General features: G+C 47.4%; 1 protein-coding gene across 4 annotated transcripts in view; it reads right to left on the reverse strand.

Moving 5' to 3' along the window:
• Nucleotides 1-5,585: 5,585 nt before the first annotated feature.
• Nucleotides 5,586-22,134, reverse strand: part of HMGXB4 (HMG-box containing 4) — a 31,328-nt gene continuing 14,779 nt past the window's right edge. For all 4 annotated transcript variants that reach the window (XM_031938891.1, XM_031938894.1, XM_031938893.1 and 1 more), the window contains 6 exons: nt 16,799-16,880; nt 15,662-15,726; nt 11,845-11,953; nt 11,454-11,623; nt 8,353-8,475; nt 5,586-7,691 (listed from right to left, as the gene is read on the reverse strand). In XM_031938891.1, the coding sequence (XP_031794751.1) occupies nt 7,647-7,691; nt 8,353-8,475; nt 11,454-11,623; nt 11,845-11,953; nt 15,662-15,726; nt 16,799-16,880 (594 nt within the window). In that variant the 3' untranslated portion in view covers nt 5,586-7,646. The remainder of the gene's footprint in view (nt 7,692-8,352; nt 8,476-11,453; nt 11,624-11,844; nt 11,954-15,661; nt 15,727-16,798; nt 16,881-22,134) is intronic.

Genomic DNA, 22,134 nt, shown 5'->3' on the forward strand with positions numbered 1-22,134 from the left:
TTCTGGAGCCGCCGGCCGGGGGCGTGGCCGCAGGCCCCGCCCCGTTACGTGCCAATCACCGACGCCACTCGGGAGGCGGCGGGAAGGGGAGGCCCTTTCAGCTGGAGCGTCAGCATGATGACGTCACTGCGCTCTTTTCTGCCGGGGGGGGGGCCCTTACCCCTCACCCTCCTCCCCTGATTATCAGAGATCAGCGAGGTCAGCCCCCTCCCTCCCCTCCTCTCCCCAAAACGCGGCCTGTAGGGGCCGCCCTTCTCATCTAGCTCCACCCTCTGCTGAGGTCCGGAAGGGGGGCGGGGCTTGCCCGAAGCCACAAAGGAGTTTGGCCAGATGCTCCCTATGGGCTCTTCTTGCCTTAGTTTCTCCATAAGACGAAAAGGATGGGGTGGGGGAGGGGCACCCAGGTTCTATCATTCCTTACTGGTCTGTGGGTCAGTGTGCATTTATTAAGCACCTACTATTTGCCAGGCACGGTGTGGATACTCAAGGAGCTCCCGATCAAATGCTGAGACAACAACCTGCAGACGACTGTGACCCGTAGGACCCTGTGCCGCCCCCTCTGCACCCCCGCATCTGGGGTCCTGGAAGCTTGGTATATAACAGGCACTCGATAAACGCGGGGCTCCAGAGGGCTGCATTCTCTGCCTGACCTGGGGGGGTTCTCTCCCCACCCCTGCCCCCTGGCCAATCCCCTGGTCTCAGTGTCTGCCTTAGGGGCGCCCCTACCTCTCCCCGCCGGGGAAGCGGTCCTAGTGACCCACCCTTCCGCTAACTTGCTGTGCGACCTTAAGCAGGTCCGTCTCCCCCTGGTTTCTGTCTGTAAAAGGAGAGGAGAGGTGAATAATTCAGGCGGCTCACTCCTGTTGCTGTCGGCCCTGGTAAAATTACACGAAGGCTCCGGCGGTGAAGTCATCCTCCCCCAGCTTCCTCTCTGGCCAGGACTGGCCCAATCAGACCACTCACTGTCCTCCCCCGCGGCCCTCGCGTCTTCCGGCCGGGCCCTTTCCAGCAAGCCTAGCTGTCTGCTCCCGCAAAAGAAGGAAGAGCCGGGAACTGGAAGTCCCTGGGGATGGGGGCCGCTGGCAAGAGGCTAACCTTTCCAGAGCGACATCGGGTGGGCGGGCTCCCGGCTATGACCTGTCTGACCTCCCTGTGCCGCGTTCCTCATCTGTGAAATGGAGCTAATGAGCGTTTTATAGCCTGTCTCACAGTGATTAGCAAGATGCGATAAACCCAAAGTCATAAAAATGAAAGTTTTCTTTATTGTTATTAGGTGTGAAGTATCCATCGATTACAATCATGTGATTTTTGAAGACTTAAGTAGAAGTTGAAATCTGTTCAGGCCTCAGAGGAAACCTTAAAAGTGCTTAAAAAAGTGTTAGTTACTGTGATGGTTCAATTCGACAAGCATTTATTAAACACCTGCTGTGTGCCAGGTCCCGGGGATACAAAGTCAAGTCAAAATGGAAGCATTCTGTGCCCTCAAGGGGCTTCCATTCTACTGGGAGAGAGGAAAAGGGAGAGAAGGTACACTGATGAGGGAATGAAAATATATACAAAGTTATTGGGGGAATCAGGAACGACCTGACGTAGGGTGCTAGGGCCTTACATTTGCATAGACCTTGGAATTTTCAGTGCTTTTCCATTCAGATCTGATGCCCACAACAGCCATTAAAGGGGAGTTAGTAATGATGTGGCTGCTCTGCTAGATGTGAGCCCGGACGAATGATAATCCTCCTCTGCCTCATCTGTGAAATGGGTATAATACTTGCGCTAACTTGGAGAGTCATTGTCAGGAAAGTACTTTGTCATCCTTAATGTGCTATTAGGTTTGAGATGTTGAGAGCTTTGAGTGAGGTCTCTATGCCCTTAATTTACAAATGAGGACCCTGAAGTTGGGAGGTTGCCGAAAGTCGCCCAGTTAGCTGAGAAGCAAAGAGGAGACTCAAGTTCAAATCTTCTGACTCTCATGTAAGGACTCTTTCCATAATACTATACGTTTAACCCCATGAGGTAGGGAGACATTATTAGAAGGGGAACCGAAGCCCAGAGATGAATGAATGAACGTTCTAGGGCTGTAGAGAGAAAAATAAGTCACGTTCTAACTAGGGGCACGGCTAAGTCATTGGCCCAAGTCCTTTTCTGGCTTGGAAGGAATCACAGAGCACATTTTCACACCACGTCGGGGCTGCCTTCTCGCTTCTGTCTGGTTTGGGGGAAGATGGAGGAACAGTGTGCAAAAGATAGTTTCAGAGACTGAAAATAAAAACAAGAGAACGTGCCTCCCTCAAGAGGACGATGTAGGGCAGTGGAGAGAGCTCCTCTTCTGGCTTCACAGGTCCTGAGTTCAAGTCCTGCCTCTGATGCCCATTATCTGTGGCTCCAGACAAATCATTTCTCTTGGCTTGAAGGGCCCGCACTAGAAGCTTTGCCTCTGAGGCCCCTGATCCCACAGACTGGCGGTTGGCAAATTATGGCCCAGGGGCCCCAAACCATTCTTAGCTCTGTAAAAAACGGGCCCCGGTTTGCCAACCTATCTTCTAGATGAGGAAAATGATGATTATAAAGAGATGGTCAAGCTGGCATCCTTACAATTAATTCCACCCTGCTGTTTGCTGATCGCGGGCACTGGGTTTACAACAAGGAGGCTCAGCGTCATTGGCTCTGTTTGCAGGAGTTTTGTGTTCTCTCTCTCTCTTTCCACCCATTGTTCTTTGGGCTCCTGCTCTTTGCATCTTTTCTTATGGGGAAGCCATACTCCTGTCTAATCACATCCTACAACTTTTTAGCCATCCCCCACGGGCCCTTGGGTGACTGCTAGTTTTCTTCCGTTCTGGGGAGAAGGTCAGAGGATTTGCTGAAGGTCCCACCGCTAGTTCGTGGTGGTCAGGACTTGAACCCAGATCTCCCAGCTCTTGGCTCTCTCCATCTCCATGTCATGACTCAACTGAAGGGCAGTTTGGGATTCAAGGCTGCTCTTCCCTTTCTAAGCTCGATGTCTTCCAATACCTAAGTAGATCTGGCTCTTGTCAGTCTGGGTACTCCTTTCACTGTTAAGACTGAAACTTTTTTTCTTTTAAACATGTTGGGCAATTAATTACATTGTAAGCTCCTTGAGGGCAGAAACTGTTCTTTGCCTTTTCTGTATCCCCAGGGCTCAGGACAGGATCTGGCATACAGTAGGCACTTAATAATTGGTTGACAGAATTCTTGCTTCTGTCTCTCCACAAGTCCTTCAGTGGGAGTGACCAAATGGATGAAAGGCCCTCCTTTAAAAATTCTGGAAGCGCCAGGGCCATGCTGTGGGGTCTGCCTTCGGTTACCCCTCATTCTCACTAAGTGACTGGCTCTGTTTCCCTATTTCTCTGCTCACTCACAAAACAGCCACTCAAATGTCACCAAATGTCTTTAAGGAGATGAGGATGTGGGAAGGGGCATTTTTAGATGACCTTTGGAGATGACCCCAGGCAAAGCATCCACTTGTAAGCTATGGGTGGATGGGTGGGCAGGACCAGGTGGTAGATGAGACAATCAGAAGGCCTTCAATAGGTTCGCAATGATCCAGGCACTCGCTGTGCTCGGGGTTCAGGATACAGAGACAGAGGAGCATAGGTTCTCATGCGGCAGGGAGGCAGGGAAGACACAACACGGATTCACATGCACATGTGCAGGGCACACACAAGATGAACATGAGGTCCCTGGGGGAGTGGGCAGACTGGCAGCGGGGGGCAGCAGCTAAGGCTTCCCAGCCGCCACACAGAGCTAAGTTCAGAAGGAAACCAGGATTCCACCAGAGGTCAAGTCAACAAGCATGGAGAGTCTGTGTGGCAATGTGCTAAGTGCTGGCAACACCAAGAAAAGTGAAGCACAGCTCTGGTTTCAAGGAGCTCACACCCACAGACAGCAGCCCCCTGGCCCCTTGGGCCTCCTCTGACAAACTTCTCATCCCTCATGTAAAAGCTGTCGGATTCGCCGACAAGACGTGGATGTGTGGAGGCTCCCCCAGCTACCCAGTGCCTCCCACGAGGGAGGAAGAAAGAGTCCAAGATGAACCTTCTACTTTCCTTCTAGGGCCCAGTAAGGTGGTCCACACCCCTTTGTGGCTTGGTTAATGCCTTCTGGCCAGCTTCCACACCCACTGATGGAGAGATCAGCAATCACACCTAATCCCTCCCCCGTCAGCCTCCCACCCAGCGGACTCCTCTCTTTGTATCAGTCAGACTCAGCTACTCCTCCATCCCAAACCTCCCTCCCCTGTCTCTGTGCCGTGGGACACACTCCCTCTGTTTCCACCTCCAGAGCCCCAGCTTCTCTCAAGAAGACAGCAGGGTTCAGCCTCTCCCTCCTGGGGCCTTCCCCTCCCCTGCCTCCCTCACCTACAAGACGTGATGATTTCTGCAAGTGTTCCCCCTTGCCGCTGGGAGGGTAGGGATTATCCTCATGGCCCTAAAGCCTTGAAGAGAAACTGAGGAGGCTTAATAGTCACAGATTTCCATTTAAGCCAATGACAAAGGCAAAGGCAGTAGGATAATTCAGTGCGTGGGGCTAGCCTCAGAGCCGAAGGCCCGGGTTCCCATCCTGCCTCAGACACATGCTACCTGTGACCCCAGATGAGTCTCCTAAGGGGCAGGGAAGGTGCTGGTTTGCACTGATAGGCGGGAAGGCCTCAAAATCACAGTTCCAGTAAAAATAAAGGCACAATTTCGCTTCCCCTCAGCCTCGTGATGTCTCTACTCTGTTGCATCTGTGAGAAATGTTCACGTCCAGCATTTTCAACTTTTTAGACAAGTCTTAACATTCCCATTAATATGAGACTCGGGAAGGGAGGAAAGAAATCCATTAGTTTGAACACTGGAAGATGAAGGAGGATCCCTGCAGCCAGCCGGGATGGGGTAGGACGAGAGTCCGTTTAGACAATGACTAATACTGCAGGACCTAAATGAGGTCATGGGGACATCTGCCAACCACGGACCTGGGGAGGGGGGAGGCAAATGTCAGGATGCTTTGGTCCCCAGTTGCACCAACCAGCTACTCGGCATAAAGAGAAGCAACAGGGGAAGGAGGCTGGGGTGAGGAGTTACAGGGCCTGGCCCTTTGGAAGGGACCTCCTGGGTCACGGTCCAGAGCTCTCATGAAACTAATGGGGAGAGACGGGCCAAGTAATGTGACTGTCAGAAGATCACCATTTGGATCCGGGCCCTGACATTAAGCTTGGTCGGTGGCAGATCACCTTCTCTCCCTGAGCTCAGCGTAATCATTTGAGTCGTGGCTAAGGTGCTTTGCACTAGGGCAGTACACTAAAGCACTAAAAATTTTTTTTTACTGAGCAAGGCCCCTTCCCCCAGTCTGTTAAAATTCCCTGTCCTTGGCACATGGAGACGGGAAACAAGTACGCTCGGGACGAAAAAGCTGACGGCACGAGTGGAGGTGGGCTGGGAAAATGGCCGAGGGTGACGTTCTACTAGAAAAAGGGGAAGGGATCCTCAGTGGGAAGGAGAATTGGGGGATGGTGTGAGTCCTGAAGGAGTCTACTATCTATCGCTTTGCAGCACAGGGGAAAAACAGATGAGACGATACTCCAAATATTAAAAATGTGGGTTTTGTTTTAATATATAAGTACAAAATTTTATTTCTTTATACAACTTTAATGGAATTTGGACCAAACCACTAGGATTTGTTTAAAAAACCAAACCAAAGCAATGATATAAAAACTGTAAGTGAGTCTGAATCCAAAGCTCTCCCTCTAATAGTACCAAATGCCACAAGGTACAGATTATTATACAAATGTGTACAAATTTTAAATACAAATACAATGGGGTTCGGTTTTGAAAACAAAACAAAAACAAAGAATGGGCCCACATCAGAATTTCCTTACTCTAAAAATGACAACTTAGAAGGAACCTCTTCTGGTTCTGGATCTAAGTCTCAGTGTTCCCTCCTTGTTAAAATGGAAGCTTTTTTTAATTTTTTTTTTTTTTTTTTTTACTTTAAACTGGTGTGCAACAAAGCTTTGGGTCAGGAGGCCAACCCCGCCACTTCCCATCCCTTCCCTTTTCTCCCTGTTTTTCGGTTCAACCGCACAGCAGCTTTGAATGGTGAGGGGGCGTGCACATAGCTCCTGGTGGCTGTCCCAAAGCTGAGCTTGGCGATAGCATGGCTATGTGATGGGGGAACCTTAGAGGCTCCCCAAGAATTTCCTCTGAGCCAGCTGGACTGGAGCCCAGGGAAAGGAGCCCCAGGAGGCGGACCCCAGAGGTCAGACCTAACTCAAGCAGACCTTGGGCCCCCAAACTTCACAGCTTTCTCTCCTACGAGAAAGTGAAATTATTCTGGTTGTGTGGAAACAAGGCTAAGGGTCACGCACACACACGCACACACACACACACACACATGCCCCACATACACACGCCTTAGCCCTTCATCTTCAGCACAGCCCACACAATTTTCCACGAGGAATAAAATCCTAAAGGAATGATTCTTCTTTGTCAAGAAATGCTTCAAGCTACAGGTGTGTTAGGGTTTCTGGGGCAGCCTGGAGGGAGGATGAGGAAAGGGGTTGGAAGAGGAACAGATCTAACCAATCTCAATCTTCCACATGCTGCTGCTGGTGGAGGTTTTTTTGTTATTTAAATTATATATACAGAAATTTACAGGATAAATTAAAAACTAACAGATTTTAAAGAGTTAAATATACATGATTAAAACGCACACGCATACACACACACACACACACGTACAAAACTACCTAAGACTCAAGTGCTTTCCTGCAGCTCCCTTGTGAGCAGAGAGCAGAATACTCAGCACTTACATGCTAGGAGACCCTGGAAGATGGGCCGAGGAGGGAGGGCCCTGCTGAGCAAACCCACGTCTTCTCCCGCCACCGAGCACCTGAAGCACTGGCCCTCAGAGGCCTCGGGGAGTTCAGGCCCCGGGCCTGGAGCCGCCAGCCCTCTTCCAGGGCATCTCACTAAGTGCGTTCCAGGAGGAGCTTCGGTGGGTGTCCGGTGTGCCGCACCCATGGGCTGGGCCCTCCCAGGAGGCCCTGGGCCTCCCTCCAGACTAATGATGGGACCAGAAGCTAGTCATCCCTTGCCTAAACCTGTTCTTTCCCTCCAGATAGAAATGACTTTGTCATCTCCCACCTGGCATAAGTGGAGATGGTCACCTCGAGTTGAAAGGATCTGTGTTTTCTCTCCCCTCTTCCCATCCCTTTCTTCCCTCGTACACTTCCCACTGCAAGATAGATAAGGCAAACGGTCAATGATAGGTCTGGGGGACAACACTCGGCTTGGAACAAAACCACCACGTTTTATCTGTCCATAAAAGAGATGCCTTCGGTGCCCAGAACAACCCCCAGGCCCCAAGTTTCTTTGATTTTAAGGCAGATTGATCCACCACCGGAGAAAAGCAAAGCAAAACAAAATTAAAAACCCAAACCCACATTTAAGCCAAGGCTCCCCTTGGCTGGGCCTTCACGTTCCATAAAATTGTTAAAAGTAGGTAGTTACAATCCTATGTATATATTGTACATATATTAAAAACATTAAAACCTACACCCAGAAGCCAGCAAAGGGCGCCAGAACAGTCCATGTCCACGCGGGCCAGCAGGGGGGCAGGGAGAGGGCGGGTCCCAGAATCCTTGGCTGTCAGAGTCCGGGCATGATGTAGGCGATGTTGTCCAGAGTATTCGACTGCAGAGGGAGACCATGGACCCGACTCAGGGGAGCTCTCTGTGCTGGAGAGCAGGGGTGGGGGGTGGGAGGTAGGGGCCCAGCAGGGGCCCTGGGGAGGGGTTAGAAAGGGGGAGGGTGGTAAGTGAAAGACCCTGGGGAGGGGTTAGAAAGGGGGAGAGGGGGTAAGTGAAAGACCCTGGGGAGGGATCAAAGATGGGGAGGGAGTAAGTGAGGGATCTTGAGGAGGGATAAAAGATGGGGAGGAAGGCCAGCAGATGAGGAGGGGTGGGTCAGTGAAGGACCCAGGGGAAGGATTAGAGATGGGGAAATGGGGGTCAGCAGAGACCCTGGGAAGGGCCTATGAGTTATAATGCTGCTGGAAGACACTGTCTTTGAGTTCCCTTTATCCCTATTTGGGAGACAGGGAGGCCTGGAAGTGGATGGGGAAAAATGGGCGGGCCAGAACAGCCATGTACCAGTGGGACACTTGACTGCGCTTCTCCTTTCTAAGCCTGTTTAAAGAAGCCAGTTCTGTTCTCCTCTAAACAGGGCATCTCCCTCCCTCCAGTGTACAATGTATAGAGCACGCACACATGCACACGTGGGCACACCCACCCACACCCACATGGCGGGGCTCCTCCGGGGCCTGGCACAGATGCCCGAGTCCAGCACGACTCACCAGAACTTGCTTAGGGCAGCCATTCAGCTCAGGCAGTTGTGTGGTCAGGCAGGCCAGAGGACCGAGAGCACAAATGATGGAATCGAGGAGAACCGACAGACTTCCAGAAACGGCCACCATTCCCTGAAAAAAAGGGGTCGTAGACTTCAGTCACTCCTCCTGGCCACCTCACTGCCTGGCTGGGCCCCCGGGCACTCCGAGCACCCAGAGCGGGGAGTGTGGCAGGTGAATGCTCCGGTGGTCCTTCCTGGGTCCGGCCCCTCAGTCATGAGCGCCTGGGCCCAAGGCCTCGCATTCTGAAGGTGGCGAGATGGAGAGGCCCTGACGCTGGTACAGGGGCTGGAGGCCAGGCCCTCGTGAGCTGTGTGACTGCACAGCCCTGCGTGAGGTGCACACGATGCTCATGTTATCTGCAGTGGGGGATGTATTGGGAGGACGCTGTGGGGATAGGCGCAGCAGCTGCTCCCTCTACCTCCTGTCCTGTGGGGCCGAGGCCCCCGGCCATGCCAGGGCCGGCTGCGTATCCTCATGCCCCACATCTGGGGCCCCAGCCCAAGCCACGGTCAGGGGCTGCAGGAGCTGAGGAGCCGCAGGCTTGTGCCCATCGCTCAGGACCTCTGTGACCTTGCCTACCTGGCCTGACCTCTCTTGGTTTATTTGGGAAACAGCAATACTCACAGTGCTAAACCTGAAGGGGCGTTGAGAGCATCTTCCATGTGCTACCTACATATGTAGGTGTGAAGTACACTGTGACGACACAGTGGTATACAAATGCCAGCTATCACTGCCCACCCTTCTAGGAGTTTTGCTGAAAGCCACTCTAAGAATCATCTGGGGGATATAGTGCTTTTATGGGAGGCCATAAAGGGAATCCTGCCCTAGATCCCTTCGAGCTGTGTGACTCTGGGCAAGTCATTTAACTTCTGCCTCAGTTTCCTCATCTGTGAAATGTGGATGTAATGGCAGGGACCTGCCAGGGTTGTTGTGAGGGTTGGTCGGGCACTCTGCCAATCTTCAAATCGCTAGGTAGGCTGGCCCCACGGGCGCTCACCCATCCTTGCTGGCAGCCCTGCCTCGTCACCATGAGGATGGCAGCACAGCTTGGGTTCAAGGCCCAGCCCGCCAGGTCACTGCCTGGGTGACTTCTGTCACATAGTTGTGGGGGTCATTCTATGGGCTCTTTCTATTGGAGCCAGCTGCTACAGGAGACAGATCCTTTGTAGGCACCTTGGCGCCTACCTAGCCAAGCAGGCCCTGTTCCTGCCACTCCACTCTGCCAGCTGTCTGCAGGGAGTGGTGGATGAGGTGCCAAGGGAGACACTGAGGTAGGACACAGTCCACAGGCCAGAAGTGGGTATGGGCCCTGGGCTCTGGGTCAGCTGTGGGTATGTGTCTATACCTGCAGGGGATAGAACACTCTTAAATCAATCACTTGCCATGACCCTTGAGGTGCAAAGAAACAGATCTAGTGCTGTGCCAGCCAATGGAGTGGAGGGTTCCAAGGGACCTTTAACATCCACCTGCCTTACACGACACACTTTTTGCCTCCCATTGCTTTCCTGGGGAGAGGACTTGGCTGGCTTTGAGGGAAGAGCAGATGCTGGGGCAACCTCTCCAGAATACGGAAGGGTCACTGGCATCATAGGACCCCTGGAAAATCCAGGAGACAGACATCCAACTTTCCTGGGACTCAGGAGAAAAATTATCCGCCCCTCAAATCCTTCTGTCTTTCTAAAGTCAACCTGTGAATCTGCTGAACAAAGTTCATAATGAACAAACCTCAGCTGCCTCTCAGAAGCGGTTGCACCTTTCATAGACCCAGGGGATTTCATGGCTGAAAAATGGAAACTGATTAAGGACTGATAAAATTGCTCAAGTTGTCTGCGGACTCATCAGAAGGCTTGAATGCAGAGTCAGCCAAAGAACGGATCTGGTGGGAGATATAGGGTGTAATAAAGATAGGAAATCCCAAAGTCACTTTGTGGGTTCCCTCACGTCAAAGGACAGGCACTTCCCAAGTACCTAGAGCCAGGTATGATTTAGAGGGAGCAAGCAGAGGCCCCTGTGAATTACCTATTCTCAGGAAGTAGAAGATCTTTGGGAGAGCGTGAAGCAAATATATTCCTTATATCACAAATCCTCTCCAATGACCGACAGTCCCAATTCAAGCCTTTTAGGAAGGATAAATCAGGAATTTAGGAGAACTTTAACTTTCTAAGGTCAGAGGAGAATGAACGTCTTTGGTAACCAAGTGGTTTGGGCCCCTAGGTTGTGAGCAATCACTCCAAATTGCTTTGACAAAGGCAGAAGAAACCTTTGCAGGAAATGATAAGGATTTGAGAGCAATCAGCAGAAGGGCACATCCAGTGTACTGGGGTTGCCTCCAGGGTTCACCCCTGGTCCCCCAACTCCTAGTGTGGTCACCTTTCTCCTAGCCCATGCTCCCCTGGCTGAACATGGGGATGGGTCTAGGCAGGAAGCTGACGCTAGTTACCCCCAGAGTCCCCAGGGCCACGTCCTCCCATGGAGCGCACGCTTATCGAGCACCCTCTCTGTGCCAGGCACCGGGGAGGCCCAAGAGGAAGGGCAGTCCCCGGCCTCTGACCTTACAGCCGGGCACGGGGCTGAGATAGAAAGTACACGCTTATAACTGGAGGATCCTGAGAGAGGCACCAACAAAATGCCCCAAGGCCCTGGAGACTGCCTTCATAGGGAAGGAAATGCCCTGGACAAAGCCAATGTGGTGGGAAGGAGGAGGTTAAGGGCACGTTCGGGAGGCCAGCAAGAGGAAGGCCTTGCATCCAGTGCCCAAAGGAAAGCCACTTGAAGTCTGAGGGCAGGGAGAAGGCCTGATTAAAACCGTATTTTAAGACGATTAATCTGGCAGGGAGGGTCATTAATGATAATTATAAAGATAGTGATAAAAAGGGAATGTAATTCAATATAATAATATATAACATAATGAAGACAATTATAAAGATAATTGCAAAGATAAATATAATCAAAAGACAATTTTAATAGATGTGGTTATGGTCTTTAGGAGTCAGGGTGACTTGTGAGAAGTGCAGAGGTCAGGCTGAAGCGAAGGCCACCCCACTCACCTCTGTTTCTTGCAGCCGGTGACCGATAAGGCTCAGCGATTCTCCCAAGAGTTGAAGGTGTGCAGCTACATCAATGGGGTCTGTTTCAGGGACTTTGGCTGGGGAGGAAGATAACACGACCGTGCTGGAAGGGGACTTTTTATGAGGTGACATCACTCCAGTAGGAGAAGCTAAGACCAAAGGAAGAAGAAAACAGGGAGATGAGCATTGGTTACTGAACTGAGCGCCAGACAGTGATGGGCTCGTTATGCCTCTTACGATTCACACCCCCCAATGGCCCAGGCCTTTCTGGCCCCCCCTCTGCCCTCGGGGGTCAGCCAGTCCAATCCCCAGCCTGTGTACGGGAAGGGATGCGACACCTCCCAGACTGGGAGACCGCCTTCACTCCCACCTTTGACTCTCATGGCCCCTTCGGAGCCGGTGACTGCCTTCCGCTTCACCGTGGTGGCCTCGGCCTTATTCTGCTTGTGCTGGAGGTACTGGGCTTTCTGTTTCCAGACCTGCAGAGACAGCAAGGATGGAGAAGGATGTTCAGGCTGGGGAACAACAAGGAAGAGGCAAACTGAATGGCCCACTGGGCTCAGCCAGGAGGCCCAAGCTGGAGGCCCAGTGATGAGGTCTACTAAAGAAAGGAGGCCCTGGGCAGTGGGAACTTGTGAGAAGGATCGTCAAAATGTAAGCCTGACATTTAGCTTATATGGGGGCTAAGTATTTGGTGAGCCAGGGCCCATGGCTAATCCATTCTGATGAACAGTCTCCCCAGGGAGTTTGGGAGGCAGCAGCTTCGGTGACCCTGCTCCAGGGTCAGGCAGACAATCTCTAAAAGCAGAATTAGTATGTTCCCTGTTTTCACTACTCCCCATGGCTGGAATGGCCTTCTCCTCCTAAAATCTTAATTGTCCTTCAAAGTGTGACCCTCATTTAGCTCTCCCACAGCACTCTGTCTCCTCTGGGCTGTGGCTATAGCACATGCTGCTGGTCTGTCTGTGGGAAAGACTGAGAGGAGGGGACCTGGGGTCAGTCTCCCTCTGAAGCTGATTAGCAGGGGCCCCTGAGCAAGTCTCTCCTGGGCCAGGGCTTACTGATCCATAAAGTGAAAATAATAACAATACTAATGATAATTTATTACCCATCTCACAGAGTTGATTATTGTGGGGAAAATGTCTTATAGATTTGAAAACATCATAGAAATAAGAATTATGAGCACTGTAGCGAGTAATAAATGGCTGCTAAATGAATGTTTAATAGACAAATGAATCTGACTTTGAAGAGAGAGGTCCTGGGTTAAAATTGTTCACCCCGAATAACACTTGTGGCTTGCCTTTCTTTGAAGATGTTGCTTCATTATTTGCACAAATGGGTGATCACTTCTCACTCCCAATGCAACAGCACATTGCTAGTGGATCAGGTGGGTGCCCCAAGGGTGCTCCAGAGCTGCCCAGATTGATGCAGGTCTAATCTATGATTCCGCTCCTGTTCAAGTTTCAGACCACGTGCAGCTAGCATGCTTCTCTTAAATGATGCTCTCTGACCTCTGGAATCGCTCTGCTGGCAGCCCAGGCTTTTAGGCCCAAAAGCAAGACCATTAGAAACAGGCAGCTTAGGAAAGCAGTGGCTGATACTGGGGAGTGCTCTGGCGTACTTACTCTCTATAGGTCATGGCCCTAGGCTTGGCAGAACCACACTACAGGTTATGGAGAGAACCACAAGGGGGAAATGTTCGACTGCTGTGAGAAACATTTGTTGAGTGTGAAGAACCAGAAAGAGAGGAAAGACCTGAGATGGATAGTTTTTAAAGGGAAAAGTATGATGCCTAGAAACTAGACTGTTGGAAAAATTCTAGAGGATCTTATTCTTAGGGGAACAATTATAAACACCAGGAGCCTGGGAGGAGCTGACTCTGCCAATTTCTCATGTGCTCCCTTAGGCCCTGCTTAACATCAGAGCCAGACCCTGCTTCAGTCTCCAGGATTTCTACCATCTACCCTTAACTCTCAATGGAAGAGAGCCACTCTCCTTCCGTTCTTTCCACAGTCTCCTGAGATAGCCCCAGGGCTTGCCCTTAGGCTACCTTCTCTCCATATTAAAACAGGTCCATGGAAAACAAATAAAATCATAAATAAAAAAGGGAAGCAAGAAGTCACTAACAGTCATCATGGTTTCATCCTGAACAAGTCATGACACATAATCTGATTTCCTTTTATGACAGGCTAGTTGCTAGTCCAGTGCTATAGCCAAAGCGTTCCTGGAGTTTAGCCAGGTACTGAACAAAATTGCTCAACATATTTTTGTGAATGAGATATGGGCTAAATAAGAGTACAATTCGTTTGAGGTGGAATTGATTTCACTGGATCTAAAGAGTTATGAGGCTGCTGAAGACCAAGGAAAGGGTGTCTGGTGTAACACTGCAGAGATCTCTCCTTGGCTCTGGCTGGTTGCATTTTGATCAGTGATTCTGACAAAGGGATTGATGGGATGTCTGGCCAATATAAAGAGGACATAAAATGGAAGGGGATCACCAAAAAATAGGATACCAAGGTTAGGATTCTACAAAGTGGCCGGCCGGCCTGTTGAGTCAAATCTAATAGGTTGGGAACAATATAGAGCATGAGTGGCTGCACCACTACCACCTGCACTAAGTCACAAGTCCTGCTACAAGCTTCCATGCTCTCATTTGTCAAAAAGGAATAATATGTTTTCTTGCATCTCTCTTTGGGAAATACACACAGGGAGAGATGGGACTGCACAAGAAAAGGAAATGAGGGTATTGGAGGACAGCAAGACCGGCCCAAATCCACAGTGCATGTGTCCCTAAGACCCTGAGATTCTGCTTTCATGAGATTGCACTAGTGTGGGCCTTGGTGGGGCCTAGAAGGGGGAAGGAAATGCAGAGTCCTCAGTCAGGGTCTCATCCTGGGCATCAGGGATGAGGTGGGAGCTGGAGGGTAAAACCTAGAGGATCTGCTGGGACTGGAGAAAGGAGGCTTTGGGGAGATTTTTGGGAGTGCCCTAGAAGGAGAATCATGTAGGGCACAGAGGCTAGAGAAAGGCAAACTGAGGCTTGAGGTAAGGAGAAATGGCCTAACAATAGAGTTGGCCAGAAGTGACCAGTGAACAGTGGTGGGCTCCTCTGAGAGTGATGGTCAGGACTGGCCTTGGGGTTCGCATGACAGGGAACATTCTCCTCAGAGGCTCAGCATCTTCAGCTTTACTCGGGGGTAACAATCTGGGGGACTTTCCCCACTTTGGCTGTTGTAAGGAGAGAATCCTGTAGCTTTAGGTGGTGTGGAATCTGTGCTGTCATGGCCTAGACTGGGCATCCCTTCCAATTCTGCTTCTGTTTGGAGGCCGAGTGCACCCCACAAAAGAGGTTTCTGCTCATTCTCCTCTTGGTCTGGGGCTGCTTCCTCACACAAAGGGCTGACTTTCCCACCACACTCTCAGGGCAGGGAGGGTGCCTGGCTACACACCACATCCACCATAGGGACGTGGTCAATAACATGAATATCCACAACAGGTAGGGCAGGGGGAGCACCGTGGGCAGAGCTCTGCTAGGGTCAGAGGAAGGCCCACAATGCCTCAGGTCTATTCTCGAGGGATGGCACAGAAAGACTGTAAACTACCCTGCTGAAGAGACAACCATTGTCTCCAGGGCCACAGACCCAGAGCAGTTAGAAGAGGGCTCAGTGCCACAAGGTTCTGGCCACAAGTCTGCAGACATGTGAAAAGCTGGGAACTTTGCTGGGAGAGGAAAGACCTAGACCACGTTATTAAAAAAAATGTGAAAGGCAGCATGGCAGCATATAGTACAGGGCATTGGACCTGGATGTGGGAAGCCCTAGGATCAAGTCCAACCTCAGATTTACCAGCCAAAGGCCTCAGGCAACTCCTGCTGTGCCCTCTGCCCCAGACATCTTTCCTCCTGGGAAAAAAAGGGAGTGGGGAGCAGGTCGGATTCAAAGATCTCTGGCTCTAGGATTCCTGAAGTGACTTGGTTCTGGTAGGTAGTCATGCTTCCAGTGGCTTTTTGGGGTTCCTGATGGCTAGGCCAAGGAGTGGCAGGTTTTGGCTGGCTCTCCCTGGGCCTCTGGACTCACTGCCCAAGAGCATCTATGAGCTGAGGCCAGGAGGGATTCAAAATATCCCTAATGAAGCAGGAGGAGTATTCCAACCACAAGAAGCTCCTAAATGATTATTTGGACACTTACCAGTTTGTCTTTTTCTGGCAGTTGTTTCCATACTTCAGCCAATTTCTTGCTCAGTTCCCCAAAATCTGGCAAAAAAGAAAAAAAGGTAAATATCCAATATGGATAAACAATTCCATTAAAAGAGGAACAAAAATAGGTGACAAGAGTATGTGTAAGCATTTAGGAAGGTCAGACTTGAATTCACTCTTGGTCTGTCCAGATGAAACGCACAGGCCTCCAGCCCAGCTCAGAGAGAACCTAGAACCAAATCCCTAAAAGTCTGGCTCCCAAAGGTTTTCTCTCTTCAACACATTCAATAAATGCTTTCTAACAGAACCTATCAACTTGTACTTTCACACAAATAAAGAAGGAATCCCTTAGTCCTATATAGGCCAAGGACCTGAGAGAACAGAACCAAAGAAGTTTTTCTGTCTCCTCCTGTCTCAGAGGCGATCGTCTAGATACAAAAAGAGTGGGCCACACATTAACCATATCTTAGTTTGTACGGCATTTCACGTATCCTAAAGTGCTTCCCCCTCAGCTCTCACCTGATTTTCAGTTACTTGTGAGGTATAAGAGTAGGCAGGCAATTTTCAGAGAAGGAAGCTGGGGCTTAGAGAGGTCTGATGGGCTCCCCCAAGGTCACCAAGAAGGTCAGGGAGAAAAGCCAGGGCTAGAAGCCAGGGCTCCTGACTTCTCCTACGGGGTTTATACCACTATACCAGCTGCTTAGAAAGGACAGAGAACATGAACATCTATGGCAGTCAACACTCTGACTCCTATAGCCAGACCCCAGGGATCCAGGGAAGAGCACAGATGCTGTGGTACCAAGCATGTAAACAAGAAGGTCCAGACCAGCACCTCCCAAGTATGGAAAGTTTGCAGCAGCCTCTTGGAGAGCCAAGTCCAATATACACACTCCACAAAAACATCAATATTCACTGGATACTTCTATGATGGATCATCTTTTATTTATAAAACAGGTATTTAACATTTCAGATGCTAATCTGACCTATTTAAATAACATCAGACATGAAGCCGGAAACAGATCTGGCCTTCTTCCCATTCATGCAGGAATCCCTACAAGGCACAAGGAGGCAGCCTGCCCCAGGGGGACTCCTTGCAAGGCCTGAGGTCAAAGGGGAGACGCAGCCTTACCTATTCCTGGGTGCTCCGCCACGATGGTGACCCGATACTCCTTACAGAATACCTGGTAGGCAGACATGTTCTTCTTCTTTGGCTAGCCCCAGAGAGAAAAGTGAACAGGACAAGACATAATTAGGACACAGATTTAGAAACCTGGTACCCAAGGGCACAAAGAAGAAGGATTTCTGTGCTGTTCCATCAAGGGAAATGATCCTAAATTAGGGTTTTCAGATAGCCCAGAAGTAGATGTGTCATAAATGGTTATAGATTATAACCTCCTTGAAGTTAGGGATTGTGTATCATTTGCACATCTCCCCCTCAGCCCCCCAAGGACCTAGCACAATACTTGGGCATAGAGTACACAATAAATGTTTGCCGAGTGAAGGAAATGAAGGAAAGAATCTCTTTAGACTGTAAGCTTGCTGAGGAGGGGGTCTGTCATTTGCCTTTCTTTGTATCGCAAGTCTTTAGCACAGTGCCTAGTACACCGTAGGCACTTAATAAATGTTTACTGACTGACTAGAAAGAGACAAGCACAAGAGACAAAACCAGCTGGCTTTTCTCACTTAAAGTACTGTTACTCATGACAAATATGGAAATACATTTAAAAGAACTGAACATATTTAACTTATGTCAGGATTACTTGCTGTCTTGGGAAGGGGAGAGGTAAGGGAAGGAGAGAGAAAAATTTGGAATTCAAAGTCTCATGAAAATGAATGTTGAAAACTATCTCTACATGTAATTGGAAAATAAAGTACTGAAAATTTTAAAATAGTTTAGTTATTACATATCTCTGCACCTCAGAGATGGATCAGTTAAAGGTACCAGTTTCATGATTTTTTCAAATGAGGAGATCAGACGATTTTCTGAGATACCTTCATCTCTGACATTCTATGCTTTGAAACATAGTATTCATTTTAAATCGGTGTGTTTGTTTTTTCCTTTAAGATTGAAATTGTTTCACTTAACTCCCATTGCCTCAGCCAAAAAAAAAAAAAAGATTAAGTTGTTTGAAGTTTTTCATGTTGACATAGAAGACTCAGACATATATTAGCTGTCTGACCTCATGCAAGTCACTTAATGTAACTAATATATCTATATGATAATTTAATTGTATTTGTGAAGTAAAAGTAAATCACAACCAGTTCACCAAGAGTGGTGCTGGGCACACGATCTTCACCTTAAAACCCTAAGGCATTGCAATTGTTTCATTGAAACAAAATGATAGCGTATTCTGGGTTTTTTCTTCATTACCAAAAGCTACTTTACCTAAACCACCACCACTACAACAGCTAGCTAGCATTTATATAGCACTTTAAATTTTGTTAAGTACTTTATAAATCTTTTCTCAATGAATTCTCACAACAATCCTGGAAAGTGGCAGCTATCCCCATTTGACATATGAAGAAACTGAGGCAGACAGGCTTAAGTTAAGTGACTTGCATAGAGTCAGACAGCTAATAAATGTCTGAGTCTTCTATGTCAACATGAGAAACTTCAAACAATGAATTTGGTATTTACCTTCTTGTTTATGCATGACTTTGGGGGGGGGGGGGAATCACCACCCCAAAGCCATGTGTTCCTGCTTTTTCAATTCCTAAGTGAAATTGACTGGTTTCTTCTTTCTTTTGAAAGAATCATGTGTCCATACAAGACTTTAGTAGGAGGTCATCCAGTCCAAGCTTCTCATTTTATGTATTAGGAGACTGAAGCCCACAAGAGGAAGGGATAGGTAATAATCAGGGAACAGTGTGGTGACTCTAATATGAAGGTAGGCCTCTGTTCAGGAGACCACCCTATGGAGTCAATCATTACTTCCATCTCACTTTTAGCCTTCCTAATCCAGAATGATTGATTCCCCTTCCAATACTCTTCCCACCAAATCCCCTGATATCTTTAGTACAAGAGAAAAAAACATTCTTTTCTCCATTGGTAGAAAGTTTCAAATGTTAGAAAAAAAAAGATTATTCCGCTAGTCTCTGATGATTGAGATACTCAAGGAACTTCTGTCAGTGAAGCAGTTTAATTTTCTGTAAAAATCAGTAACTAGATGTTGTGTCACCACAAAATGATGGGCTAGTTTTTAAAAAAAAAATCACTAGCATGATGCGAATGACTGTTATCTTTTAGTCCCCTGCCAAGAACGTGAATGTATCTGTTCCCATGATGTTAATATTGCTCATGAGTTAGTTGAATTCCAATGTAGGAACTGCCTCTATGGAAAGTTAAAATTTCATGAGAAAGAGAATCTCAATATTTAATGGATGCTCATTATTCTTCAGACTCTAAGAAAAGGGCATTTTTCAGTTTGAGCATGTCCTTTTTACATTTAGTACTGACTATTCTAGTATGTTTTAGATTTGGTACTGACTACTCTAGTTCTTTCCCCCAAGTCCACCTACTTTCTGTCAAATTTTATCTCATTTTTATCAATATTTTTTATTTCTATATCACATTCTTTTCAAAACAGATCCCTTCTCCCTCCCCATCCTAGAAACTATTCCTTGTAACAAAGCCAATCTACTTTCAGAGGGTGAAAAAAAAAAAAAGATTTACTAAAGTACATAAAAGACAGTATGTTATAAAATATTTCTTAAAGGGGAAAAAACAAACAAACCTTAAATAGCTGGAGCAATATTCTTTATTCTTGGCTTGGCCATGCCAATATAACATGAATGTAAAATGATAATGTGATCAGTTAATTTAAACATTTAATTTTATGTCAATAAAATTATCAAAGGAGGGGCAGCTAGGTGGTACAATGGAAAGAGTCCCAGCTCTGAATTTTCAGATACTTAACACTTCTTAGCTGTGAGAATCTGGGCATGTCATTTAACCCCAATTGCCTCAGGGGAAAAATATTTTAAATAAATAAAATGTATTTGTAAAGAGGGTATAGAATTTCTAGACTTCAAACTATATTATGAAGCAGCAGTCAACGAATCCACTGATGTTGGTTGAAAAGTAGAGGCAGATTAATATAACAGATTAGACAAGGTTACCTGGGTATTTGATGAAACAAAAAATATAAAGGCGAGATCTCCCTATGTGATACAAAGTGCTAGGAAAGTGAGAGAGGTATAGTCTAACAGCAATGAGAGTTAGACCAACAACTTCCACTGCACTTTGCAATAAAACCTAAATGTCCATGTGACTCTAATATTAAAGACCACATCATTAAAAAAATGAGAAGAGAAACAGAACATAGACCTCTTACAGATCTGAGTAGGAGATGGATTCTTAACAAAATAAGGGATGGTGACAGAAGATACAAGAGAAAACTCTGATAACATGAAATGGAAAACCTTCTGCATAGACAACATTAATGCACCTAGACTAAGAAGGGAAGTGGTGAATGGGAAAAAAAAAATTTGTCTTAAATTTCTCTGATAAGGGTTTAGTATGCAAGATATATAAATAATGAACAGAGACATATTTATATACATACACACACACAAATATAATTTTTCACGTCACTGACGATATTTTTTCAGGAGTTGTTTTTTAATCCTAGTACCAAGAATTAGGAATAATGGCAAGGGAAAAAAGCCTATTAGATCTCTGTTTATAGCTGAAAACTGTTTTAGGTACTACATACTATAAATAGAAATCATTATTCCTATTCCATTAATCTCTGAGTTTTTACCTAAGTTAAAGCTTTCTTTAAATCTAAAAATTGCTAATAACATTTTAACATAAAAGTTAATCTAAATAAAATTCAATTTTTTTTTTTTTTAAAACCCACTAACTTTGAGTGTCCTGGATGGAACATCTGAGTTTAATCCCCCTATGGCAAGCCGCCAGGAGTCCCTTATAACTTTTTCTTTTTTTTAAATTAAATTAAATTTTTTTTTTATTTTATTATAGTAACTTTTTATTGACAGAATCCATGCCAGGGTAATCCCTTATAACTTTTTCTAAAGAGACTCCAATTTTTCTTCTCAGAATATTATCCAGAATGAGACACACTGTTGCCGATCTGTTGCCAAGCACAATTGGTTTGTTTCACCTTGAATCTCTTGAATACAAAGTAGATATTAAATTCAATACAGTGATGGAGTGAGAAGCTGAGAGAGGGCACAATTCATGTGAAGCTCATGTGGGGAAAATGAGAAAAGCCTAAAAAGAAGAAAAGCATTGGAGGCAATGGAAAGCAAGTAGCTCGTGTGGAGAAAATGAGAAAAGCCTAAAAAGAAGAAAAGCATTGGAGGCAATGGAAAGCAAGTAGCTCATTAAATAACGAACTTCTAAACCCTGGCAGCAAATCTGGCCAAGCCCCAAAGGCAGCCCAGGGGAATGTTGGATACCTTGGTCCCTCACATAACATCCCTTTGGTTTCTCTATCTGGTGACATGTGCATCCACTTCAACTGGGGTCAAGTCACCCAGCATCTGTAATGTCTCTAGCAACTGAATTTGCCTGGAAGGCAAATCCAGAGCCCGGTTTGTGGAGACAATCCAGAAGATGTGGGCTCACCAACAAGCTAAGAATTATTGAAGTTTCTTATTTCATGTCTATGGTACAGTGGAGAACAATGGCTTTGGGGTTGGAGGATCAGATTCATCCTGCCTTTCTTACTACCTTAAACTCCCTGGGCCCTAGTGTGGTCATTTGTAAAAAGTATTGGTCAAAATGGCCTCTAAAGTCTCTTCCAGCCGTAACAGCCTCCCAGACATGTGGTAACATGAGAATAATAACAACAGGGATCCCTCCCGATAGATGGATAAGGTGTGGATAGCCACAAGCTAATCATTATAAACAACAAAATGATCAATATTTTAAACTATTTTGGAAGGAAATCTTTTAACAACATGTTCCATCCTTTTCTGTTCTTTACACTCTCTCCTTCCTTTCCCGGTCTGTTGTAGATTTGAGTCTCCACTAGACCTGATCCCTTTCTTGATGACCCAGAGACCTTGCCAGAAGCAGGACTGGGAATGCCCTCACTAGGATCAGGAATGTCTTCACCAGGAGCATCCTCACTGGGAACGTTCTCATCCGGAGTATCTTCATTACAACCCTTTATTAGGACCATCCTCACCAGGAGCATCCTCATCATGACCATCTTCATTAGGAGCATCCTCATTGGGCCCATCCTTACTAGGTCCATCTTTACCAGGAGCATCCTCACCAGGACCATCTTTACCGGGGCCATCCTCAATAAACCAGGACCATCCTTACCAGGCCCATCCTCATTAGGGCCATCTTCACTGGGAGCATTCTCATTGGGACCATCCTTACCAGAACTATCCTCACTAGGACCATCCTCATTGGGACCATCCTTACCAAGTCCATCCTCATTAGGATCATCTTCACTGGGAGCATGCTCACTAGGACCATGCTCAATA

Source organism: Sarcophilus harrisii, chromosome 5, assembly GCF_902635505.1.
Source record: "Sarcophilus harrisii chromosome 5, mSarHar1.11, whole genome shotgun sequence".
NCBI classification, from domain to species: domain Eukaryota; kingdom Metazoa; phylum Chordata; class Mammalia; order Dasyuromorphia; family Dasyuridae; genus Sarcophilus; species Sarcophilus harrisii.